This window comes from Amblyomma mixtum, chromosome 5 (assembly GCF_055824585.1).
Source record: "Amblyomma mixtum isolate Tamu chromosome 5, ASM5582458v1, whole genome shotgun sequence".
NCBI classification, from domain to species: domain Eukaryota; kingdom Metazoa; phylum Arthropoda; class Arachnida; order Ixodida; family Ixodidae; genus Amblyomma; species Amblyomma mixtum.
In genome coordinates this window covers 33861365-33882103 of record NC_143016.1, presented here as the reverse complement: position 1 = coordinate 33882103, position 20739 = coordinate 33861365, and the positions used below count along the sequence as shown (strand labels likewise).

At 46.7% G+C, this 20739-nt stretch overlaps 1 protein-coding gene across 1 annotated transcript in view; it reads right to left on the bottom strand.

Annotated features, from left to right (window-relative positions):
* The window catches only part of LOC149341700 (phosrestin-2-like), a 253800-nt gene that overhangs the window by 10440 nt on the left and 222621 nt on the right, over window positions 1–20739 (bottom strand). The window contains exons 5-6 of the mRNA XM_089543866.1: window positions 12402–12532; window positions 8010–8154 (exon numbers count right to left, since the gene is read on the bottom strand). Of these exons, the coding sequence (XP_089399992.1) occupies window positions 8010–8154; window positions 12402–12532 (276 nt within the window). The remainder of the gene's footprint in view (window positions 1–8009; window positions 8155–12401; window positions 12533–20739) is intronic.

Genomic DNA, 20739 nt, shown 5'->3' with positions numbered 1-20739 from the left:
GGATGTCGCTATAATGCGTTATAATTTCCTTGAATCGCAGCAGCGGCTGGTTAGTCTCCGAGCCAGAAGAGCTGGGATGAGGAGCCCGGTGAGTAAGCGCTCGGGCAGCCGCGTCAGCGGCCTCATTACCTCGTAAGCCCTGGTGGCCAGGAGCCCAAATGATTCTTTTGGGTGTTGGATCAGTGGCAGTCCGTCTTAGAATGCAAGCAGCTAAGGGGGAGATCTCCCCTGCCAAGTAATGATCACATGCTTTTCGGGAGTCCGTAATGATGATTCTCGAATTGGCGTGGGCGGCAGCAAGCGCTATCGCTACTTCCTCGGCTCGCATTGAATTCGGGGCTCGAAAAGAGAGTCCATCAACGTGCATTTCCTGGTGAACGACAGCGGCCGTGTAAAATCCCGTGGGCGATGGGCCTGCTACGTCTACATAATATACACCGGGTCGGGAGCCGTGTTGTCTCTCAAGAGTCCGAGCCCGCGCTTGTCGCCTGTTTACGTGCATGTCGGTGTCCATGTTACGGGGGAGCGGGGAGACCCAGAGCATATGGCGCCACAGTACTGGGATACGCTCCGCCTCCTCTGGAGTGCAGTCGTGTTGGATGTGTAAGCGGTTTAGCAGGCGGCGCCCAGGGGCCGTCTGCATGAGCCGCGTGTATTGGTTCACGAGGTGGGCCTCCCGCAGCTCCTGGTAGGAGTTTAGCAACCCCAATGCCTTGAGTTTGGCATTAGAGGTAGCCACCGGGAGATCCAGGGCTCGCTTAGTTGCCTTGCGGATGACGGCGTCTATTCGCGCCTCGTCTTGCTTAGTAGTGCGGAGATATGGCACGGCGTAGAGGATCCGGCTAGTCACGAAGGCATAGACGAGCCGAAGCGCGTCCCTGCCCCGCAGACCGCCCCGCTTGTTGGAAACGCGGCGGATCATGCGCCCTACCTGTTCGCCTACTCTCTTGAGTTTCAGAATGGTGGACTCCGGTCTGAGTCTGTGGTGAATGAAAAGGCCCAGAATACGGAGCTCCTCCACCTCTCTAATAGGACCTCCTGACAGAGAGATGTGAATTGCTGTCCTATCCTTTGGGTTCGCTCTGACATGCAAAAGCTCTGATTTCGCTGGAGCACATTGGAGCCCACAGTCAATGGCATACGCATCGACTATGGAAGCGGCCTGCTGAAGGCGGGCCTCCATGTCCCCAAGGCTCCCCTCAGTGGTCCAAATTGTAATGTCATCTGCATACAACGCGTGTTGAATGCCTTCCACCCGGGCCAGTTGGCTTGGGAGGTGCATCATAGCTATGTTGAACAGGAGCGGTGATAACACCGCTCCCTGAGGGGTACCCCGTGTTCCCATCATGTAAGGGCCGTATTCCTCGCCCTCAATCCGAAGAAAGGCCTGGCGATTAGTCAAGAAATCTCTTACATACGCGTAGGCCCTAGCCCCACAATCGGTAGAACTCAAGTTGGCCAGGATGCTTCCGTGTTTAACATTGTCGAAAGCTCCTTTCAGATCAAGGGCGAGGATGGCTTTGTCATTGTGTTGCATAGTTGTGGGTCGTATTACATCCCTGTGCAGCTGGAGAAGAACATCCTGTGCAGACATGTGGGGGCGAAACCCGAACATGGTAACTGCAAAGAAGCCCTTACTCTCCAGGTATGGAGAGAGGCGATCCCGAACCATCGTCTCCATAAGCTTGCCCGCACATGAGGTCAGTGATATGGGCCTCAGGTTGTCCGTATTCACGGCCTTACCTGTTTTAGGGATAAACGTCACAAGTGACGTTTTCCACTCGGGAGGGAGTGGACGCCCGTCCCAGATCTGGTTGATGTATTCTAATAAATGGAGGTAGGCTGAGTCCGGTAGGTTCGCCAACAGGTTCACTGTTATGTGATCCCGTCCCGGAGCCGTACCCCGGCGCATTTTTGCTAAGGCCGCCTTAAGGTCGTGCAACTCAAAAGGGGCATCAAGTGTTTCATTAGGCCTGCCAGAGTACATGTACTCAGGCCCAGGCGGGTCCTCCGTACGACAAAGATATCTGTCCTAAAACTTTGAAATTTGTTGAGAACAGTTTCTGTGCACCTCATCTGCTCGTGAAGTCAAAAATTTTTCATCAATTTTGCAAAAAATGTACACTGCTCTACAAAGGGTTACAGTAACCCATAAAGAAATATGAAAACCACTTTGCAACTGGTGAGTCAAGCTGCACCGGAAGCGACCAAAATCTAGCCAAGAAGCTTTCAACTTGCATTTGCATTCTTTTGATGATTTGCATTCCTTAAAATACGGATTAAAGCAATAGAACTATGCTTGTGCTTATCATTCGGCCATATATTGAGCATAGTTGCGCGGCTAACGCCGACTTACAAAAGAGAGCAGCCACACAGATAAATTTATCGATTCACTTTGATAAAAAGAGCGAAGTTAATCTGCTGCTCGTTATCGATTCAATGAAATCGCGCCGAAGGACGCGATCACCTTAGCGGCGCAATTTGACTACCTAAATTGCACAAGCCCAGAATGACACGTCTGGGGACGTCGCGGCAGCTTTGCCGCTGCATTAGTCGTGCGCGCAGTGGTGGTAATCATCAGCACCACGAAGAAGGAAAAAAAAAACGTATGTACGTGTGCTTGCGAGAAGATTATCCTAATGCGCGGCACTAACGCAGTTCTGATCCGGTTATATGTACGCGTGTGCGTCGCTAATACACTCCTCCTCGTTAGCTCTCATGGACAATTTTCGGGCGCTCCTTCCGGTCTTACGGGAAATTTCACGCCGACACCTAAATGCCCGGCACGAAATTTCCTGCCATGTGTTAAAGTTGCTAAGTATCAATGTCCTTAGTGTCCCTACCGCAGCGAGTTCTTGTACTTGCTGTTATTACTTGTTCGTTTAGTCGTGGCAAATTTTTATTGATACATTCTCGAAAGCTCAGTATTCGGTGCCGCGTAGCCGGTAAAAAAGACGAGGCAGCATACCGTCGTCAGTGGGTCGAAATGAAAGGATCGTTAGAGTTCGTCATTAAGGCATAAGACCGTCAGTCAGCGAGATACAAAAAAAAAAAAAGGTCGCAAACGCGCTACAAGCCGGGAAAGCATAACACAGAGGCCGAAGAACACGCTGCATTCATTATCGCGGCTCCGCAAACGGTCGTAGAAGGGAGAGGCCTCCTTCCATTAGGTGCGGAATGCGGTCGCTAGGCGACGGCTGTACACAGCGGGCCCCTGCCGCGCCTAATGTGGCGCCGTCTATACTTGCGCACCTCAGCGATGGGAAATGATCAACCGCGCCTATTTCGATCTTTTTTTTTTTGTTCTCGGCTTCCTTACGTGCGGCGAACACGCTACGACACCAAGAAAAAAGAAAGCGCGGAGATGTTTTACGGCTTTGATGAGTGCGCGGCTGTCGCCCTTTGGGGTCTCCGGAGTAATTTGCGGTGTTCTTTTTGCCGTCAAATGGGAGACGCATTTGCCTTGACACACACCTATATAAGGACTATCGTAATGTCGTCGCAATGAAGTGTAGCTAGAAGGAACAGCGCTAGTGTTCACACCTTGTGAAGGTTTGCTTGACCAAAATGTGGCATAACTGTTCAACGTGGCACTGCTTCTTTTTCTTGTCTCCTGGCAGGAAGGTGTGTCATTAATGCAATCTTAAAGGAAGTTAAGAACATGACGAGGGCAAGAGGCAAAAAAAAAAAAAAAACGAAGACAGCACCACGAGCGCAGTTGCACAAAACAAAGGTCAGGGAAGAAGAAATGTGCTTCAGCAGAACGTTCTTGCGGGCTAGCTGGTTAATTTCGAGGATAGTTGAGACCTTGCGAATAGGACGAGGTAAAGAGAACACAGCCGATTTTGTATACTTTCGGCCCAATGCTCCTGATAAATCTATGTCATGAACAGCTTCTTAAGGTGCCACTACAAGTTGCTCGGCTACTTCTCCACAGGACTATACCGCAGCAGTAAAAGTACACACCCGCTGACTTAAAGCTCTCTGTGTTACTGACGATGCGGCGGTGAGTTCGGAAGGTGTAGATAACCGCAGAACCGAAATGCAAAAGCGAAACGAGCTCCATTATAAGGTTACGTTATTCTCAAAAGCTCTTCATTTTAAAAGCTGTGAAAGAGGCTGCTCTGCGGTCTCTGAAGTTGGACTGTGTGGCTAGACGAACATTGTTGTGGCGTATTCTAGTGCATTAATTAATGAATTGTTCATTAATTAAAATGTATTAAATGAAAATAAAATAGTTAAAGTGATTAAGTGATAAAATTAAATGAATCAAGTTTGTTAACTAACCGACCTTTCTAAGTTTTGTTTTTAAGGCCCAAGATTGCACTGCGACATTGGAGGTCCTCAACACCACAGCTGAGATCAATTTTTAAAATCTCAGAAATGGCACAGTGGTTCGAGATATCAAATGTGAACAATCCACGTTTCAAAACTCTTCACGTTGTCTTTACTTCGTTGCACAGTGCACAAATAGCGTCGCTAAAATTTTTAATGCAGGATATACTTATGCATTTCATGTGTATTATGACGCAGAAGATGTTGACTCTGTTTCAGAGGTGATACTACGGGAAGAGTCATTTGATGAATGTGCAGCGTGCGAAAGCCATCTGAAAGAGTGTTCGAAAATATTTTTCACGTTCGATATCTGAACCGACGTTGAAGACTGATAAATTTTAAAAAGAGCTCACTTTCGATATTGACGGCATTAAATTTCGCACTGTAACTGTTTTATTAAAACAAAAGAATAAAAGGTTGATTAGATAATTGATCTAATCAGTTGTCTTTTAATTAATTGCATTGTATCACGTAAACAATGACCGCCTGGCCGTATCGTTCATACGTACATGCCGCACCGACGTATCGTGGAAGGTTTTCAAAAGAAAAATCTGCATCGCATAATGTGAAACACGCGGTACACATTCATCTTTTCCGTTTACATCGTTCGATGCTGACGCGAAAACTTCACTTAAAAATAAGCGCCCGGTCTCAACATAACGGTCCGGTGAATGGTTGCGAGAGGAGAACGCACTCAGCTACACGAAGGCCAACATCCTCGCTTGCGCGCGTCATGCAGCGTCGCCCCTGCACACGCACGCACACTCGTTAATTCACGAGCGCCATCAAACAGGCCGCGGCGATTTTCATGCTTCAAGAGTTCCTCCCTGCCTCCGGGAGCGAGCCTCGCTCTCTGCCCAATGACCTCGGGGTCCCGACGGTAGCAGGCAGCAAACGGCTGCGCTCCGGTCGCGGCTTCGTGCTTTGAAGGGCACACATACGAGGGAAGAGGGGAAGAGAAAAATCAGAAAAGAGGGCGTCAGGAGAGGAGAGGCGCTCTACCAAGCTGGAGGCGCGTAAATAATTTACACAATTCTTTAGATGTGCAAATGAGCGGGGGGTCAGTGAGCGACGGGAGGACACATTCAGCGAGACGAATTTTTTTCGGGCACTCCGCACGAAGCAAGCAAATGCTGCGAAGTTAACAGGTTTCCGCGCGGGCGACCATACAAAAGCGCAATCAAGAAGCGCGCCACGTGCTCAGTAGCGCCAGTAACGGCTCGGAGGGTACCGTCGCCTTTGGGCCTCGGTCGGGGCCGTTGTCCGTCTCTTCGCAGGACACTACGCTCTTTCTCTCTCCTTCTCCCCCCTTCCCTCTGAGGTGGGCCCATTTCGTCTCAGCCGTGGGGAGGCATTCATTTTCATTTGTTGGCGCACGCAGTGTGCAGTGTTGGCCTCTGAAGCGACTCGGCGTGGTACCGTAGTACGAGCGTGTGCGCGCCACACTCTTCACGGGCAACTAATCGAGTCAGAAGCCCGCCAGTGCCGCGTTCTCCGCAATCAGCGCAGTCCTTCTTCACCCTGAACGAGACGCACGCGCCGGATCTTCTCCCAAGGAGACGGAGCCCATTCTGCGCTCACAGTATGTGTTGGAGAGACCTCCGTGCAGCACTGTGCAAGGCGTAGAGCTGACAGCAGCCAGTCAGGGGAAAAAATTACCTCCTGTTGACAACTGAGAACGCACCGTGATTGGTCATTGCTTTGCGTACCAAAGCTTCGATTGGTTATCCTGACCTAATAGCGTGAGAGCCCCAGCCAGTCACAATGCGCTCTTTACACTTGGATGCGTTCTCCCGTAGGTCGCTGACGCCAGCTATGTAGCTTGTACAGTGTTGCACACTTCTTGGCGGTAACGAATGCGGTTCTTGCTTTATCATATGCCGGTAGTTTAGCGCACGGCTGCGCTCGCGCGTGTAAATTGCGGGCGCGCGCTTGCGCTAGGACAATTAACGGAACTGTCTTCCTTAGACGACTGTCCGTTCTGTTCCTAGGCGCCGAGCTCACCAAAGCACCCCCACCGCCTGCGCGCTCGCATCTCTTCACTCGTGATGAGCCGTGAAGGCGTCGCTGATTGCGCAGCGCTACCGCCGCCGATGGACTTAACGTCGCAGCTGTTGGGAGGCGGCCGCTATTCCATACAGTCTCTCTCCTCGCTTTTGTTGCTCGCCGATGAAAGGTGCGAATGGCTTGCAGGTGCGGCGTTGCAGATTGTAATAATGACGCGGATGACTGTATTCTGTAACAAGTGGTGCATTCAGTTGACGACCAGGTGCGTCTAAATAATGACCTAGCGAAGGTGGTTGCGTGGCGCAACAAATGGCAGATGCACATTAATTTTGAAAAAAATCCGTCTTTATGAAAATTACACACAAGAAAATGCCTCTTCATTTTGTGTACGGTACTAAAAACATATCATTATTAGAGGTGACAGAGTATAAATATTTGGGCTTATGGATTACTAACAACCTTTCGTGGTCAAAGCACATAGACGCTGTAGTAGCAAATTCAATGCGGAAACTCTTTTTCTTGAGGCGCTCGCTAAAGTCATCCCCACCTAGTGTTCGTCTATTGGCGCACAATTCTCTCATCCGTCCATTACTAGAATATGCCGTAATCATTTCGGACCCTTTCACGTTAACAAGCATTCAGAAATTAGAGCGAATACAGCATAAAGTATTTAGATTTGTTTTTAACTCATATGGCCGTGCATCTTTAAGTGAGCTCGTGAGGCGAAGTGGGTTGCCCCAAGTCGTTGAGTGCAATCATGCTGTTTTTCTTCCAGCTTATAAAAGGTCATTATAAAGCTGATACTTCTAATTATTTTTCTTACTCCTCAGGTAATTATTTTTCTTACATGAAACAAAGGCATGCACTAACAATAACCCCTTTGAACGCGCGAAATAACTGCTTTAAATATTCTTTTTTTCCGAGGACAATTACTGATTGGAACAAACTTAATAGCGAGACTCTTAATTATAATTCTTTACTGCTGTTTGAAAAGTGCCTGCAAATGTTATGAATTTGGGTGTGTTTATATGGTTGTATTTTGTTTTGTCCCACCCTGCTATGATCTGTACGAGATCGCAGTATCTATAAATAAATAAAAAAAAAACGTTTGTCGGATGAAGAAGCGGCTTTTTAAAGAGGCACTAAAGGTAAATAAAACAGTAAGCAAGATGAAGAGATTATTCCTGGAAACACTAGAGACATTTTCTTTCCGCATGGAAACTGGCACACGTTGGAAATATGGAAGAACATGCGCTCTCATCGCGCTTCGCACGTTGACGACGTGCATGGATGCGAATGTCTGCACACTAAAAGAAAAATTAAAACAAAAACAGACACTTTACAATTTCATAACGGCCGCAGCCAACACTGAAGTGAAGAGCCAAACCACTTCGCCGGCCGCCTAGCAAGAATAACAGAGCGTTAATGCTGTTGAGAGCTTGAACTCGCTACGTACAATGACCGCACGCAGCGTGAGGGCACAGAATGCCCGGGTGAAGATCCAGGGCTCGTTTTTGCATCTAACCTTTAGCTCCCTCGTCTTTTTTGCGCTGTTTCAAATATGAGACTCTTGGCATTCTTGGCTGCGTTCGCTGCACTGCTCGCCTCGCATTTCGACGACGACTGCCCTTTGACGGCGAAATAGCGTTCCTCGAGGGTGCTCATACCTCTTTCTCGAGGCTGGCCTCGACCACCAGCTTGCCGGCGTTCAGTGGGAAGTCCTTGGTCAACGACGCCGTCCGCGGGCCCACACTTATGGGGCGCGGCGTGGTGGCGAACTGCACCTTGCGGATGCTGATGTTCACGCAGCTCCTGCGAATGGGACAGTGCCGGTGGTCGCTACTAGAAGACGTAGCATATTCTTGCATGCATTGGACGACTGCGCTAGTGCATATTTCAGAAGCTCGAGTTGCAGTCGTGTTACGGTGTAGTGGGAAGAGAGCTTGGGCAAGGAAAACAACGCAAAATAGAAGCTGGCCCGTACTTACGGAGACATAACAGTTCCACAGTGCAGAACTGACCTTCTATGTACTGTTCAACTCCACGTAAATATCCAATATATTTTAGCGGAAGTTTTTCGACTTGATTGCCTTTAGGCTGGACGCGCGTTTACGCTTAAGCAGTTCGCTTTTATTCCCATAGGGTCAGGAATCTCGATGAAATGGACGCGGTTTGGCTTTGCATATAATACAGGATACACCCTCATGTCTGGACGTGAGCGTTGGCCCTTTCTTACGCAATGAACTGGAGCAGACATTTCAAGCCATATGTGTGCATGCCCCAGCTTTCGGGCTCAGGAGACAGCAGTGCTTAAGTAGGCTGGAACCCTAGAAGACCGTGGTGAAGCCGCGTGTGCCCTGGATGTCCAATAGTTTCTGTGCTGAACTGCCCTGAACGCCCCTCATCAGTGTTATTCGGGAGGCATGTGTTTGTGCCAACCCCACGCAAGTGTATTCTGACAACCTGTTTTTTTTACCTTACTTCGCCATGCTTGCTCAGCTCGTTGCACTACTGTATCATTTTCTCCTACTTTCACACTCTAGATCTCTTACTCTGTGAGCAGCCGGCCAGTGGCATCCTTCGCCTCACATTAGGAGCTCTCTCACGCACGAACTCGATTGTGCAGTCGCCGGGTGAGTTTTAGAAGCCTTAGGGACTTTCACTCACTCACTCACTCACTCACTCACTCACTCACTCACTCACTCACTCACTCACTCACTCACTCACTCACTCACTCACTCACTCACTCACTCACTCACTCACTCACTCACTCACTCACTCACTCACTCACTCACTCACTCACTCACTCACTCACTCACTCACTCACTCACTCACTCACTCACTCACTCACTCACTCACTCACTCACTCACTCACTCACTCACTCACTCACTCACTCACTCACTCACTCACTCACTCACTCACTCACTCACTCACTCACTCACTCACTCACTCACTCACTCACTCACTCACTCACTCACTCACTCACTCACTCACTCACTCACTCACTCACTCACTCACTCACTCACTCACTCACTCACTCACTCACTCACTCACTCACTCACTCACTCACTCACTCACTCACTCACTCACTCACTCACTCACTCACTCACTCACTCACTCACTCACTCACTCACTCACTCACTCACTCACTCACTCACTCACTCACTCACTCACTCACTCACTCACTCACTCACTCACTCACTCACTCACTCACTCACTCACTCACTCACTCACTCACTCACTCACTCACTCACTCACTCACTCACTCACTCACTCACTCACTCACTCACTCACTCACTCACTCACTCACTCACTCACTCACTCACTCACTCACTCACTCACTCACTCACTCACTCACTCACTCACTCACTCACTCACTCACTCACTCACTCACTCACTCACTCACTCACTCACTCACTCACTCACTCACTCACTCATGAACCCTCTGACTTTTGCTTCTAAGCTAGGAATTTATTTCTAGCTCAAAAATGCTGCCTAAGCCGCACAAATCGATCAGTATTAGCACTTCTATGATCTTCCAGTCACCTTTGCGAAAAGTAAACGAACGAAGCGCCAAAATCTGCCTTATTGTACGCAGATTTCCCGAACATGTGTCCCCATGGGACAAAACTTCAGCACTCATTTATATATTCCCTTTCAGTAGGATGTTCTCTTGTTTGGTACCGCAGTACCGAATTCCAAAGAGAGTGAAACCCAAGTTCCAACAAACACTTGTTCCTTCCCTAGTATGCGAACACAGGTCAAAAACACACGAAAAACAATATCACTGACGGATGAACTAATTTGCGAACGAAGGAAGAATGCACACACGTCTCCGGAGACACGACACGAACCGTGAAACGTGCTTCCGCGATATCCACCAAAAAATAACACAAAGAAATCGCGTTACTGGTCCTTACTTTTGGAGCTGGAGGAGAGACGTGTGTGCGAGAGGGGTTGAAAAACCGAGGAAAAAATGATGTTAAATATGAGCTAAGAAATTTGAAACCATGCCAGGCTTCGTCGATCTTGTTTTCCTTATGTTCTGTTGCAGCCTACAACTAGGATGCTTGCAGATATAAAATTTGTTCTTTTCTTTTGCTTCAAGATTTATAAAATGATCTTACTACCCGTTTGCGTACTGCTTTAGCCCAAAGGCCGCATTTTTGCGCTATTTTGCCGCTCTAATGCATTGGAGCAGCGAAAACCAAGAAGGAAAAAGAAGTGGAGGAGATAAGGAAGGACCAGGACTAATAGCAACAACGCAAAAAAGGACCTTCCACGCAAAGTCAGCGCCACACGTGTGCCCAGCCTTTTGTGCTTAAAGTTCGAGCCTACGTATTTATTTTCTGCTGTTGGAGTAGTGGGTGCGGAAACTAATGCTGCAGCTATTTCATCGACTGCAGGCTTTGGCAAGAGGAATAAAAGGAAAACCGTCTTTTGAAACACTCCAGCTGGAATAATTTGCCACGTGCTGTAAAATAATGGTTTTGAGTCCCATAAATGAAGTAAAAAGAAAGAACGGACAATATGACACATAGCTGGAGCAACTTCGCATGTCTAAATCTTGCGAATCAGGCAAGAATGTCTCTAGCTCTGGCCGATGTTTGGTATAATTTTTTATTCTTATAACTAGCGGTTCAGTCACTTACTTTCAACAAGATAGATAGATTTAATCAAGAAAAATATAAAAAGCCAACTCGAATTGTGAACAGAGAAATCGGATTAGAGATGTATCAGCCACATTCTTTGTTTTATTTTTTTTTCTCAAACCGCTGGGTCGAGACAGAGCTGCGTTGTCCTGGGGCGGCTTTCAAATTTCGAAGACGCTGTGGAAGTCTTAAAGCCAGTTTCTGTAGGCAATTTGCTAAGAGAAACGTAACCTTTAAGCTGATTTCTAAGTCGCCCTTTTAATTTCGCCATTATTATTTTACGTGGCCATTTAAAGTAACGTAGCTTCTTAGCAAAACATATCGAAAGTGCCTAAGTTTCAGTTTCGAACAAGCGTTCAGACAAACGCTACAAGAGAAAGAAATCATTTGAAGAGAACAACTGTGAACTCAGTTTCGAAATACGGAGGGAATCTTTAGCAGGGCATAACCTTTTCAACTTTAACTGTAGTACTTTTTATTTCATTCTTCTGTTTTTTTTTGTTTTTGTATTCTTCCTTTTTTGCTTTACGAGATCCAAAAGTGCAGGTTGATTGCACAATGGGAGAGAGGATATCATTGCGGTGTTCTTGTCAATTGTCAATCGCTCCGGGCCTCAAGCTTCGTCATTATTGCTCAGGATCCCATGGGGACGGTTGAAAACTTGAGGAGGAAGGCCTACGAAGAGCGACAGACGGACTCTGAGACTGTATATCATGCGATGCCATGGAGGATACCTCTTTATTTATTTATCGAGTACTGCGGACCAATAATAGTCTAAGCGGGAGAAGCAGATGCAAAACATTCGCAACGTACACATATACAACGTCAATTGATACAAAGTAATTGCCACGCCAGGGCTTCCCGAGGCTGCGGTGAAATTTCAACCTTGGCAGTATTAAACATATGTAGATAGGGCGGCTATGAGGCACTCTCGCATCGTTCAACACAAAAGGTATTGACAGGAATGCAACACGCGTCTGAGTTTCCTTCCATTGTTTCCTATTCGACCTGCCTTCGCATTATGTTCAGTACAGTACGAAACACTAAACTGACTCCACGACCGGTTAAATACATCGGAAGCTGGAAAACTTGACGTTAAAAAGCCTAAGCCTTTTCGCCTTGTTACAGTGCGAAGAACTGACAGCAATAACTTAAGTGCAACGCTTCCTCCCTGTCTCCGTTCCCGCACTAACAGATTCCTTGAGAGGTTGCACTCTTGGGCACACGTAAATCAGGTGACCGAACAGGGCCCCTTTTCTAAGAACGGCCGCTCCCTGGTTTAACTGGGTAACATTTACGCTGCCATCTAAGTGTACGCGGGTGTTACTGGTGATGACATACGGCTTCGGTGCCAGAACCGGGATTACCACGGTGTAAAATAAGGACATGTTCGAATGGTGGCTCACTTGCTCTGCGCTGGCGCCTCCTCCTCGTCCAGCAGTGTGTAACACCGCACCAGGTATCGCACACCGCACGTGTCGCCGGACTCCGGGGTCAGCCGCTGCATCACCGTCGACACAGGCGCGTCTCGGGGAAACTGCGAGTGACGTAATGAGATAGCGCGTTGTCGTCACGCACCTGACGGCCACGGAGAGGGGGGGGGGGGGGGGGGGGGGGGTGAAACGGCACAGCACTCAGTGATCACCGGCCCCGCCCAGCATTTGTCACGTCTAAATGTGGCGCTGAACGTTTCTCCTTGTATTGCAGAACAGTTTAGTTACCCCCTAATATTGCGTAAACCATGCTGCTTTTTTTGGTCTCTCGGCCAGCTTGTATTACCAAAACTAGGGTTAGCGAACTCTTAGATGTAGCGCCAGGGGGCTTTTCTGTTGGTGAAATATCATTGGGTACAAGCATATGACAAAAAATAAAAAGAGACACAGGGTTACACGGAGACAATGCTAAACGTTGGCAAGCTTTGAACAGTCGTTTATCCTACAAACAAAAGTGTTAAGAAGCTTCGGCGGGATAGTTGACTACGAAGCAACATGAAGCGAACAGAGAAATCTGAGACACACATAGTTGCGCTGCGCTCGTCTCGTTCTTCATTCAACTGTAAACGTCTCTGATTTGAAGAAAAGGGCACCTTGAGGAAAAGAATCAGGAGAAATTCATTGTTTTGACAGCCATGTGTTGGTAGGCGTAGTAGCAGTGCGCTACACGGCGCACAAATGTATACATGCGATATAAAGCTGTGAAAGGGATTACAGCAATTCGCACTCTTTCAAATTTTTCTGAAAAAAAAAACGCCGTATAATTCGTGGCTATTGATTGAGGCTCGAAATGGTTAAGAGGGGTTATAGCTGCTACTTGGTCACATAGAGGCCGAACGATATGAGTCGCCTGCCATCACCGCCACTGCCCTGTGATGGCAGGTGCTGCCATCGGTGGGGCTTGTGAGACCCAGGCTGCACTTTCCGAGCAACCACTCGTGACCAACCGTTAATGGAACTGCCACCTACGACGGTGGGCATACATACCTGGAAACGTGCCCACTGTCGCAGGTGGAACACACACACACAACCCTATGGGCAGGTCGGCAGCCTGCCACAAAACAGGCTTCAGACAAACAACAGAAAAAAACACAATGGCTAAATCCGGGAAATTGCCTCTACAAGTGTAGCGCATTAAAAAAAAAACATCACATTAAAACGCAGTTAACAACAACAGATCTACTTAAAATTCCGAGACGTAGTGAAAGGAGGACGCTGCATTCTCTGCGGGTTGTCGTCTGAGCAACACACAGCGACCGTCCATTACGGGTCTCTAGTACATTGTCGAGCGAAAACGAAACAACTGTAAGCAAAAACAAACAAACAAACGAACGAACAAAGAGAATAGACCAGGTGATACGCTTTCCTTACCGGAGAGCAATAGTACCTTCGGTAATAGCCTTGGCCAATACCAATACACAGAACGCAAGCAATATATGTGGAATTAGCAACCTTGTCGACGCCTGCTCGTCGCGTTGCGATTGTGCTCTGTCGGCGCGATACTGTCATAGGCAGGAGCCGCCTCACAGACGTATAGTGATGTCTGCGTGGAACGGCATGCAATGGGGCTCATGCCTCGATCTCATCACCGGCTCGCCTGCGCAATTACCGGTTTTCTGCATTCGCGGAATCTCTTCGTGTAATCAAGACCGGGAAGAGAGGAACAGCAAAGTGGATGTGTGCTAACGCGACCAGTGCTACCGGAGCGGCTATCAACAACCTACACGTAGTGGACGGCGACACCTTTCTTACTACAAGCATTAGCATCCATCTTACGTCGCAGGAGCAACGGTGAGGATGCCCATTTTGATCTCGTCTAGGGTACTACGCCGACAGCGCGGACAGGCTTGTGTTGCAATATACTGAAGCTTGTGTACAAATGGGCATCTTACTACTGGGGTGTTGTTTATTATTTCTATCTTCCTGTTGCGATAGCGTGCGCTCAACAACAGAACATCAGTAGGCTTGTTGCATGATTAGAAACGATAAAAAACAGTAAAGTATTCTTCGCCAGTGGAATCAGTCCACGACCGTCGTATTTTTTAAAAAGAATACCTGCAGTAATTGCAGCAGTGAGCTTCCACGATGATCTTTATCGTCCCAGAAACTTGAATGAGAGAACGCGGTAACAGCAACTGAGGGAACAGATGAATGAAAGCAAGTTTGTTGGTATCACTGCTGTTGAACGCTATAGACGCCAGCGGCGCCAGCGTATAAAATTAGCGGTGCCAGGGTAGATCCGCCGCGTGTACAGTGTTCCCCGAAACAAGAAGTGGAGCGAAAGCACAGATAGCTTTTAGCACCAGGGAAAGGCGGGTGCACTGGTGACGCACATTAACGATGAAGCAACCTAATGCGTCTCTGGCCATTACTGCTACCGGCTCACTCGTTCAGCGCGTCTCCGTGGAAGAATGCTTCACTGCACTTCAACACTGCATGAGGCAAAGTTAGCACTGCGTGTTTCAACACGCTACTCAGACGGGAAAGCGAGCAGTCTAGACTCGAAAGTTTACAAAAGTGGCCGTCACTTTCATCTGCTCGCATTGAAAGGGACTTTAACGATAAACCGAAAGCTTATGTTGCGAAGTTAGTGAAGTTGCAGAAGAAGAGATTTGGCAATCGCTTGCAGCCTTTCTTTAAGTTAATTTCTCACTTCAGGCTACTAGGACTGTATAATTAGTTTTGAATAGGCAGCGCAAACTTGCTGGAGGCACAAAAACGGCAGGTAATCTTCTCAAAAACTCCAAGAGAATAAACTGCAGAAAATAAGTAAGTCGGGGTATTTCGGCACTACAAGCCTGACTGCTCAATGTTTCTGCTGAAATCCAGCTAGAGCTGCCTTTCCCTTTGCGCAAACTTCCTGCGCATAAAACGGCTGGTTTGCGCTGCCAGTAAAATACCGGAAGGTACTGAAAGTGAATCCAAGAGAAAAATATTGTTTTCAGTGTTGCGTGCAGTTGTGCGCATTAAAAAAAAAAAATCTCTTTATAGGATTTCGCTCGTTTAGGACAAGTCAAGGCTATACGCAGCCCGACAGCCATGCGCTTTAATTTAAATGCCTCCACAAGCCTGATTTGCTGACTTAATTTATTTGAGAGGCAAATGCTCAGAGCAGGCAGTAAATGGGAACCCGGTATGAAATCACCATTCAGGCATGAAAGCACTTTTAGGAGAAAGTAAAATGTAGGGCCTTGGCGAACGCGTAATTTGAACACATTTTCCAGAACACTGATCTGCGTTTTTTAGTGTACCAACTGCTTACAGTTATGACGCAGCGAGCTACTTTATGCCTAGCGGCGTTATATATATCTTTGTGGTGCAGAAGTAAGCAAGATAATTTATTATGGTTTCGTTCGTAATTATGTGTGCACCGAATGATCAATGAGAGAAGTCCGCCGGAAGGCCTCAATCAATCTTCGATAAGTTCCGTCGTATTTAATCAGTGTTGTGCCGTACATAAAGTAGCAGGGCGACCATTTATTAACAACGCTTCGCCATGCTTTGAGCCAATGTTTCTGCCTATGTCGTCGTGACAATTTATCATGGGTTGCTGAAGGAGCCGGATATATAAGTCTGATATTCTCATGGTATTGTCAGAGAAAAGTGTGCTTTATGAAGGAAGGCACAGCGAAGGCGGTGAAAAACGAATACTCCAACTCTTATGGTGCTCTTAATGAAATCGTGAGCTACAACCTCTGCCCTCAGGCAAGATTTATTCGACGTCACTCGTACGTGCAGAAGAAATGATGACCTCGAAGACGAGGGGTGAACAAAGCTTTGCGAAAGTAGTACAGAATTAGATGGTAAGAATAGAATGGATGGCAAAGACATCATAAGAAAGGAGTGTGATCTGCGACGAGAAAAATATATTAAAAATAAAATTAGTTTTCTTCAGCAGTCTTGAACCTGCACTTTGAAATGCTAACCTAGGGTTGACTATTTTTTACGAGACGACTGCATATTTGAAAATCTTGACAACAAACGCAATGTTAAGAAAGCAAAAAAAAAAAAATTGCTCTTTAGGGAGTGGAATTTTGCAATGCCTAGTTTTTAGTCTCTTAGTGTATCATATTTTCGGTGGCAAGATCACTGATCAAAACAAAGAACGGAAAGAAATCCCGGATGGAAAATTTTTTTGCGCATGTTTTACTTTCGCTACGAAGTGATCCAGTTTTAATCAAAATAATCAACTCTGAAGCGTTTCTTCGAACTGCAGCAAGTATAATGCCTTCTTAGGATGACAACAAGTGTTCGTCCGATATCCACATTTTTTTTATTTTCTAGCTCATAATATCTTACTAAACAATCAGTTAAGATAACGCTTACTCGTATTAATATTACTGGCATTGCTCTACTTTCATCTTCTTGCCGGAAATATGATGCGACGCGATGGTTTCAGTTTACTTTGGTATAGTGATTCCCGCAGGTATGTGACTGCTTAGCAATGCCCTCCATGACCAAACACAAGATGTCACTTTTAGTTCGCAAGTATCAACTTTCGGAATGCCGAAGAAAAAATGCTTAACACGACTTCTGATCCCGTCTGATCAGACTCCGCGACACTACGATTCGCCTGCATTTACAAGGGTTTCCATACAGTTGCGATGTAAAATTATGATATTGACATCAGATATCACTGTAATCGGTCCTCAGATATTACAATAAGGATTGAATTAAATCACTTAGTTTTCCGTGTGGTCGCCCGAGATAATATATTGTCCAACAATAACACGTACGCCGTTTTTCCTATCATTTCCTCTATCCTTTGAAGACAATTTAGCATCGCCTTCAGCGCAGCACTTTATTCTACTTCGGTAGCATCTCCTGTGCCACGAGGTATTACTCGAAGATAAACTGCACCATTAACGCGTCATAACGGACATTTGGAATAGCTTCTGCACACACGGCGCACAACAACCAAGTATGCCTTTTCCTGGAGGCTAGGGAAGGCGCATCTCTTAAGTTGCAACGACCACCGAAAATATAAAAATAAAAGTAAAGAAGCATACGCAAGAGACACCAAAACACATTATCTTGGCGCCGGGGGACAACTTTTGCGTACGCCGCTAGAATCGATGTACGAACTGTCTGCTCCCTGTCACGCTGTCGTTTTTACTTTTTTTGTGTTTCGGGTCAGTCGGCACAGCTTCTGTGCATGCTTTCGACCGCCTTTAGGCCTTTCTCTGCCACGGTAATCAAGCCACGCAATTGCCGCGCCGTTCGCGCAGCTAAGTGGATTATAATTGCACCCGTACCGGGAGGCACCCGAGTTTCCTCCATAGTAGCTCGATCGAGCCGGTCGCTTTGGCTGCATGGCCAACCGCCCACTCTTCCCCTTCTTCTTTTTCTTTCGAGTGAATCTGCTCTGTCGCTGTGGTCGCTTAAAGTAGCTTCCGTAGAACGCGTCTACTACTCACACAAAGGCAAGACGGCTTTTGTATGTTGCATGTCTCCTGGTACGGACGTACGAGCCTTTGATGATCAGTCGCTAAAGCCAAGACAGGCATCTTTATGTGATATTCGTGTAAGGAATATTAGCAAAGAACGAAGCAGGATAGCAAGCGAGGTATGCTTCTGCATGTGTGTCTTTTTTCGTACTATCAGGAATTTGCCAGCACCGTTGCTCTACGTCACCATTTCGATGCATAAGACAAGACAAAGTCGCTTGTCAGCTCGGGCACTGTGCACTGTAAATACCCAGCTTTCAACAAAATATACTGTGCATTCATTGCGAATGCCTGTTTGAAATTCTGTGTTACCGTGTCTCTGAAACGTTTTTTTTTTTTTCATTTTGAGCACCGTATTTTGTATTGGTCTTTAACGTGTCGCACTTGACTATTGCAGCAGTAATTCTGATCATCCTGCTACATAGTCACTTGTGGCATAATGCGAAGACTGTATTCTGGCGTTCAACTAAGAATCGAAAAGGTCAACGTATGTGACACAATATAGGTTTTGCTGGAATGAAAACGGAAAGATACGTCTTATTGGCTGGCTGCATTTAAGCCCTATACCCAAGATGCTCTCACAAGTATACTTGCGGAGAAGCTCGTTTTCATTCGGCAGAGTTCATAGACTCGACAATCAACGTCTGCTTCTGAAAAAATAAAGGAACAGAGCAACATCCTGCACATTTTCAAACAAATAACCCTCTATGCTTCTGTCCATGCGCTGAAAAAGCGCGCCTAAATCCTGATGCTTCGTCAAAAGTGTGTAAAGCTACGCAACAGCTTGGAACAAAATATTTTCTCAATTCGGGATAAGTTCATATTTGCTGTCAGATATCTCCTCCCACCCTACTTTATACCGACCTCATACAGGGAGCCGATCGTAAATGAGAAAAAGAAGAAAAAAAAATGGGATAGCTTGTCTGTAACTTACAGACAGCCAGATATGAAGCTTCCGGGGCACCGTACGATGGACATCGAGGAACTCAATGGCAGTCGTTACTGGTGAGATACGATGTCAGTTTTAGAAACATATAATTCTGTTTGTTTCCTTCCTCTTTGCGCAAGTAGCGCAAAGGAGCGGTTGTAAAGCGAGGAAAATGCGCGTGTAGAAGAGAAGAGAAGAAGCGACCTTGTGGCGACGGCGGGGAGCCCGTTGGCGTAAACACGGGTGACCCGGCAAACACATCTGACATTTCGCAGGCTGTGCAAACGGAAGCACCAAATTAAACGTCCCGAACCCGCTGCCCGTAGCCTGCGCTCCGTCGACGGGCACACCCGGCGCACATCGTAACTGGCCATTACAGTTTCTTATATGTGTGTAGAGATATTCTCGCTTCTCATTTCCAGAGTTACAGCTTGTTATATATTTGTATACTTGCCTATATTTTGTTTTTACTTTTTATTCTTTCGGCGTTTACATTCCCTTCATTCTTTCATTAAGCCAACATTAAGCTTGTGGGTCGCCATGCTTAATGATTGCGCGAACTACGCGCTAATGTTAAGGTAGAATAACTTCCCTTAACGGCGAGTCTTAATGAAGGGTATGACACAATGATCCTTTAATGTGCTACTCTGCGCAGTGTTTCCTCTATCTAAATGTTCTTTCTTTTTTCGCACTAAGGTTCTTTCTGCAAGAATGCTTCATATGTGGGTCCACAGGAAAAAACTGTTGCCCGCAATGCAAACTGCAAATTGCGGGTGCTAGAAAAATGCAGTAACGTGCACCTTTTCTCTTTCAAACAGGTTTGCTAAAAATACAGGTAAGTACAGGCACTGCGTGTTAAGCATCGTCGTGCTGTCAAACATTTGTGCATGCTTCTATGTGATTTTATGTCTATAGCGTAAATATAATGGAGTGGTTTTTGCCCCAGTTACCTTGTTGCCGATTACTGCAGCCATATTAACGAATAAATTCAGCCCAACTTAAAGGGAAGCTGCATAAGTTTTAGAAATCAACGATCTTAAGAGGGTCGAATCTGTGAAACTTGCACGTAAAGCATGCGAAGTCTTCTTGGGCTAGCACTTGAAACAGTGAAGTAATTGCCGATTAAAATCCGAACACCCTTCAAGCTTCTCCGCAGCGCACAATGCCAAGTGGGGGGGGGGGGGGGGGGGCGTATGATGACGTCACCGAAGGTATCGGTACATTTCCAACGCACAAACGCCTGCTTTGAAGGAAAAAACCAACGCCACCGAAGGCAAACCCTGCCAAGGGTTGTTTGGCAGCGTCTAACAAGTCAGGGCAGGGTGTGGCTGACAGCAGCGGTAATTTGAAATCATACCTTCCTTGACGTCACGCTGAATTCAATCGTCGTTTACGACACTATTTTAAATGCTAGTGCAAAAACACTTGGCAAGCTTTACCTACAGCCTGTATAGATTTCAATCCTCCAATATCGCGAAATTCTGAGATAAGTGCTGCAGTCGCCCTTTAAGTATAAGTCTTCGTAGCTTGATCTCGTCTATCGGTCTGTATCGTTGATAAAAGCGCTGGAGGAGCCTAGTAACACTATAATTCCACTGTGACTCTTTTGTTGTTCTACAGCGATACCAGTTAAACTTGATTTAAGTTCAGGCCGTCAACGCAGTGTAGACAGGCGGGTAAATATGTAAAGAACATAATTTAGTTACCATCTTTGATGCGAGAAATATCGCTGCCTAGAAGCAAACTTTTATCATTGTTGCGCTGCGCCGGCAAAACTGGATTATGAGTCGCAAAACTTGATTTACATGTCTCTTCAGAAAACAAATAAAATCAGGCGCTGAAAAGCACACTCCACCCTTATATCTTTTAAAGCATG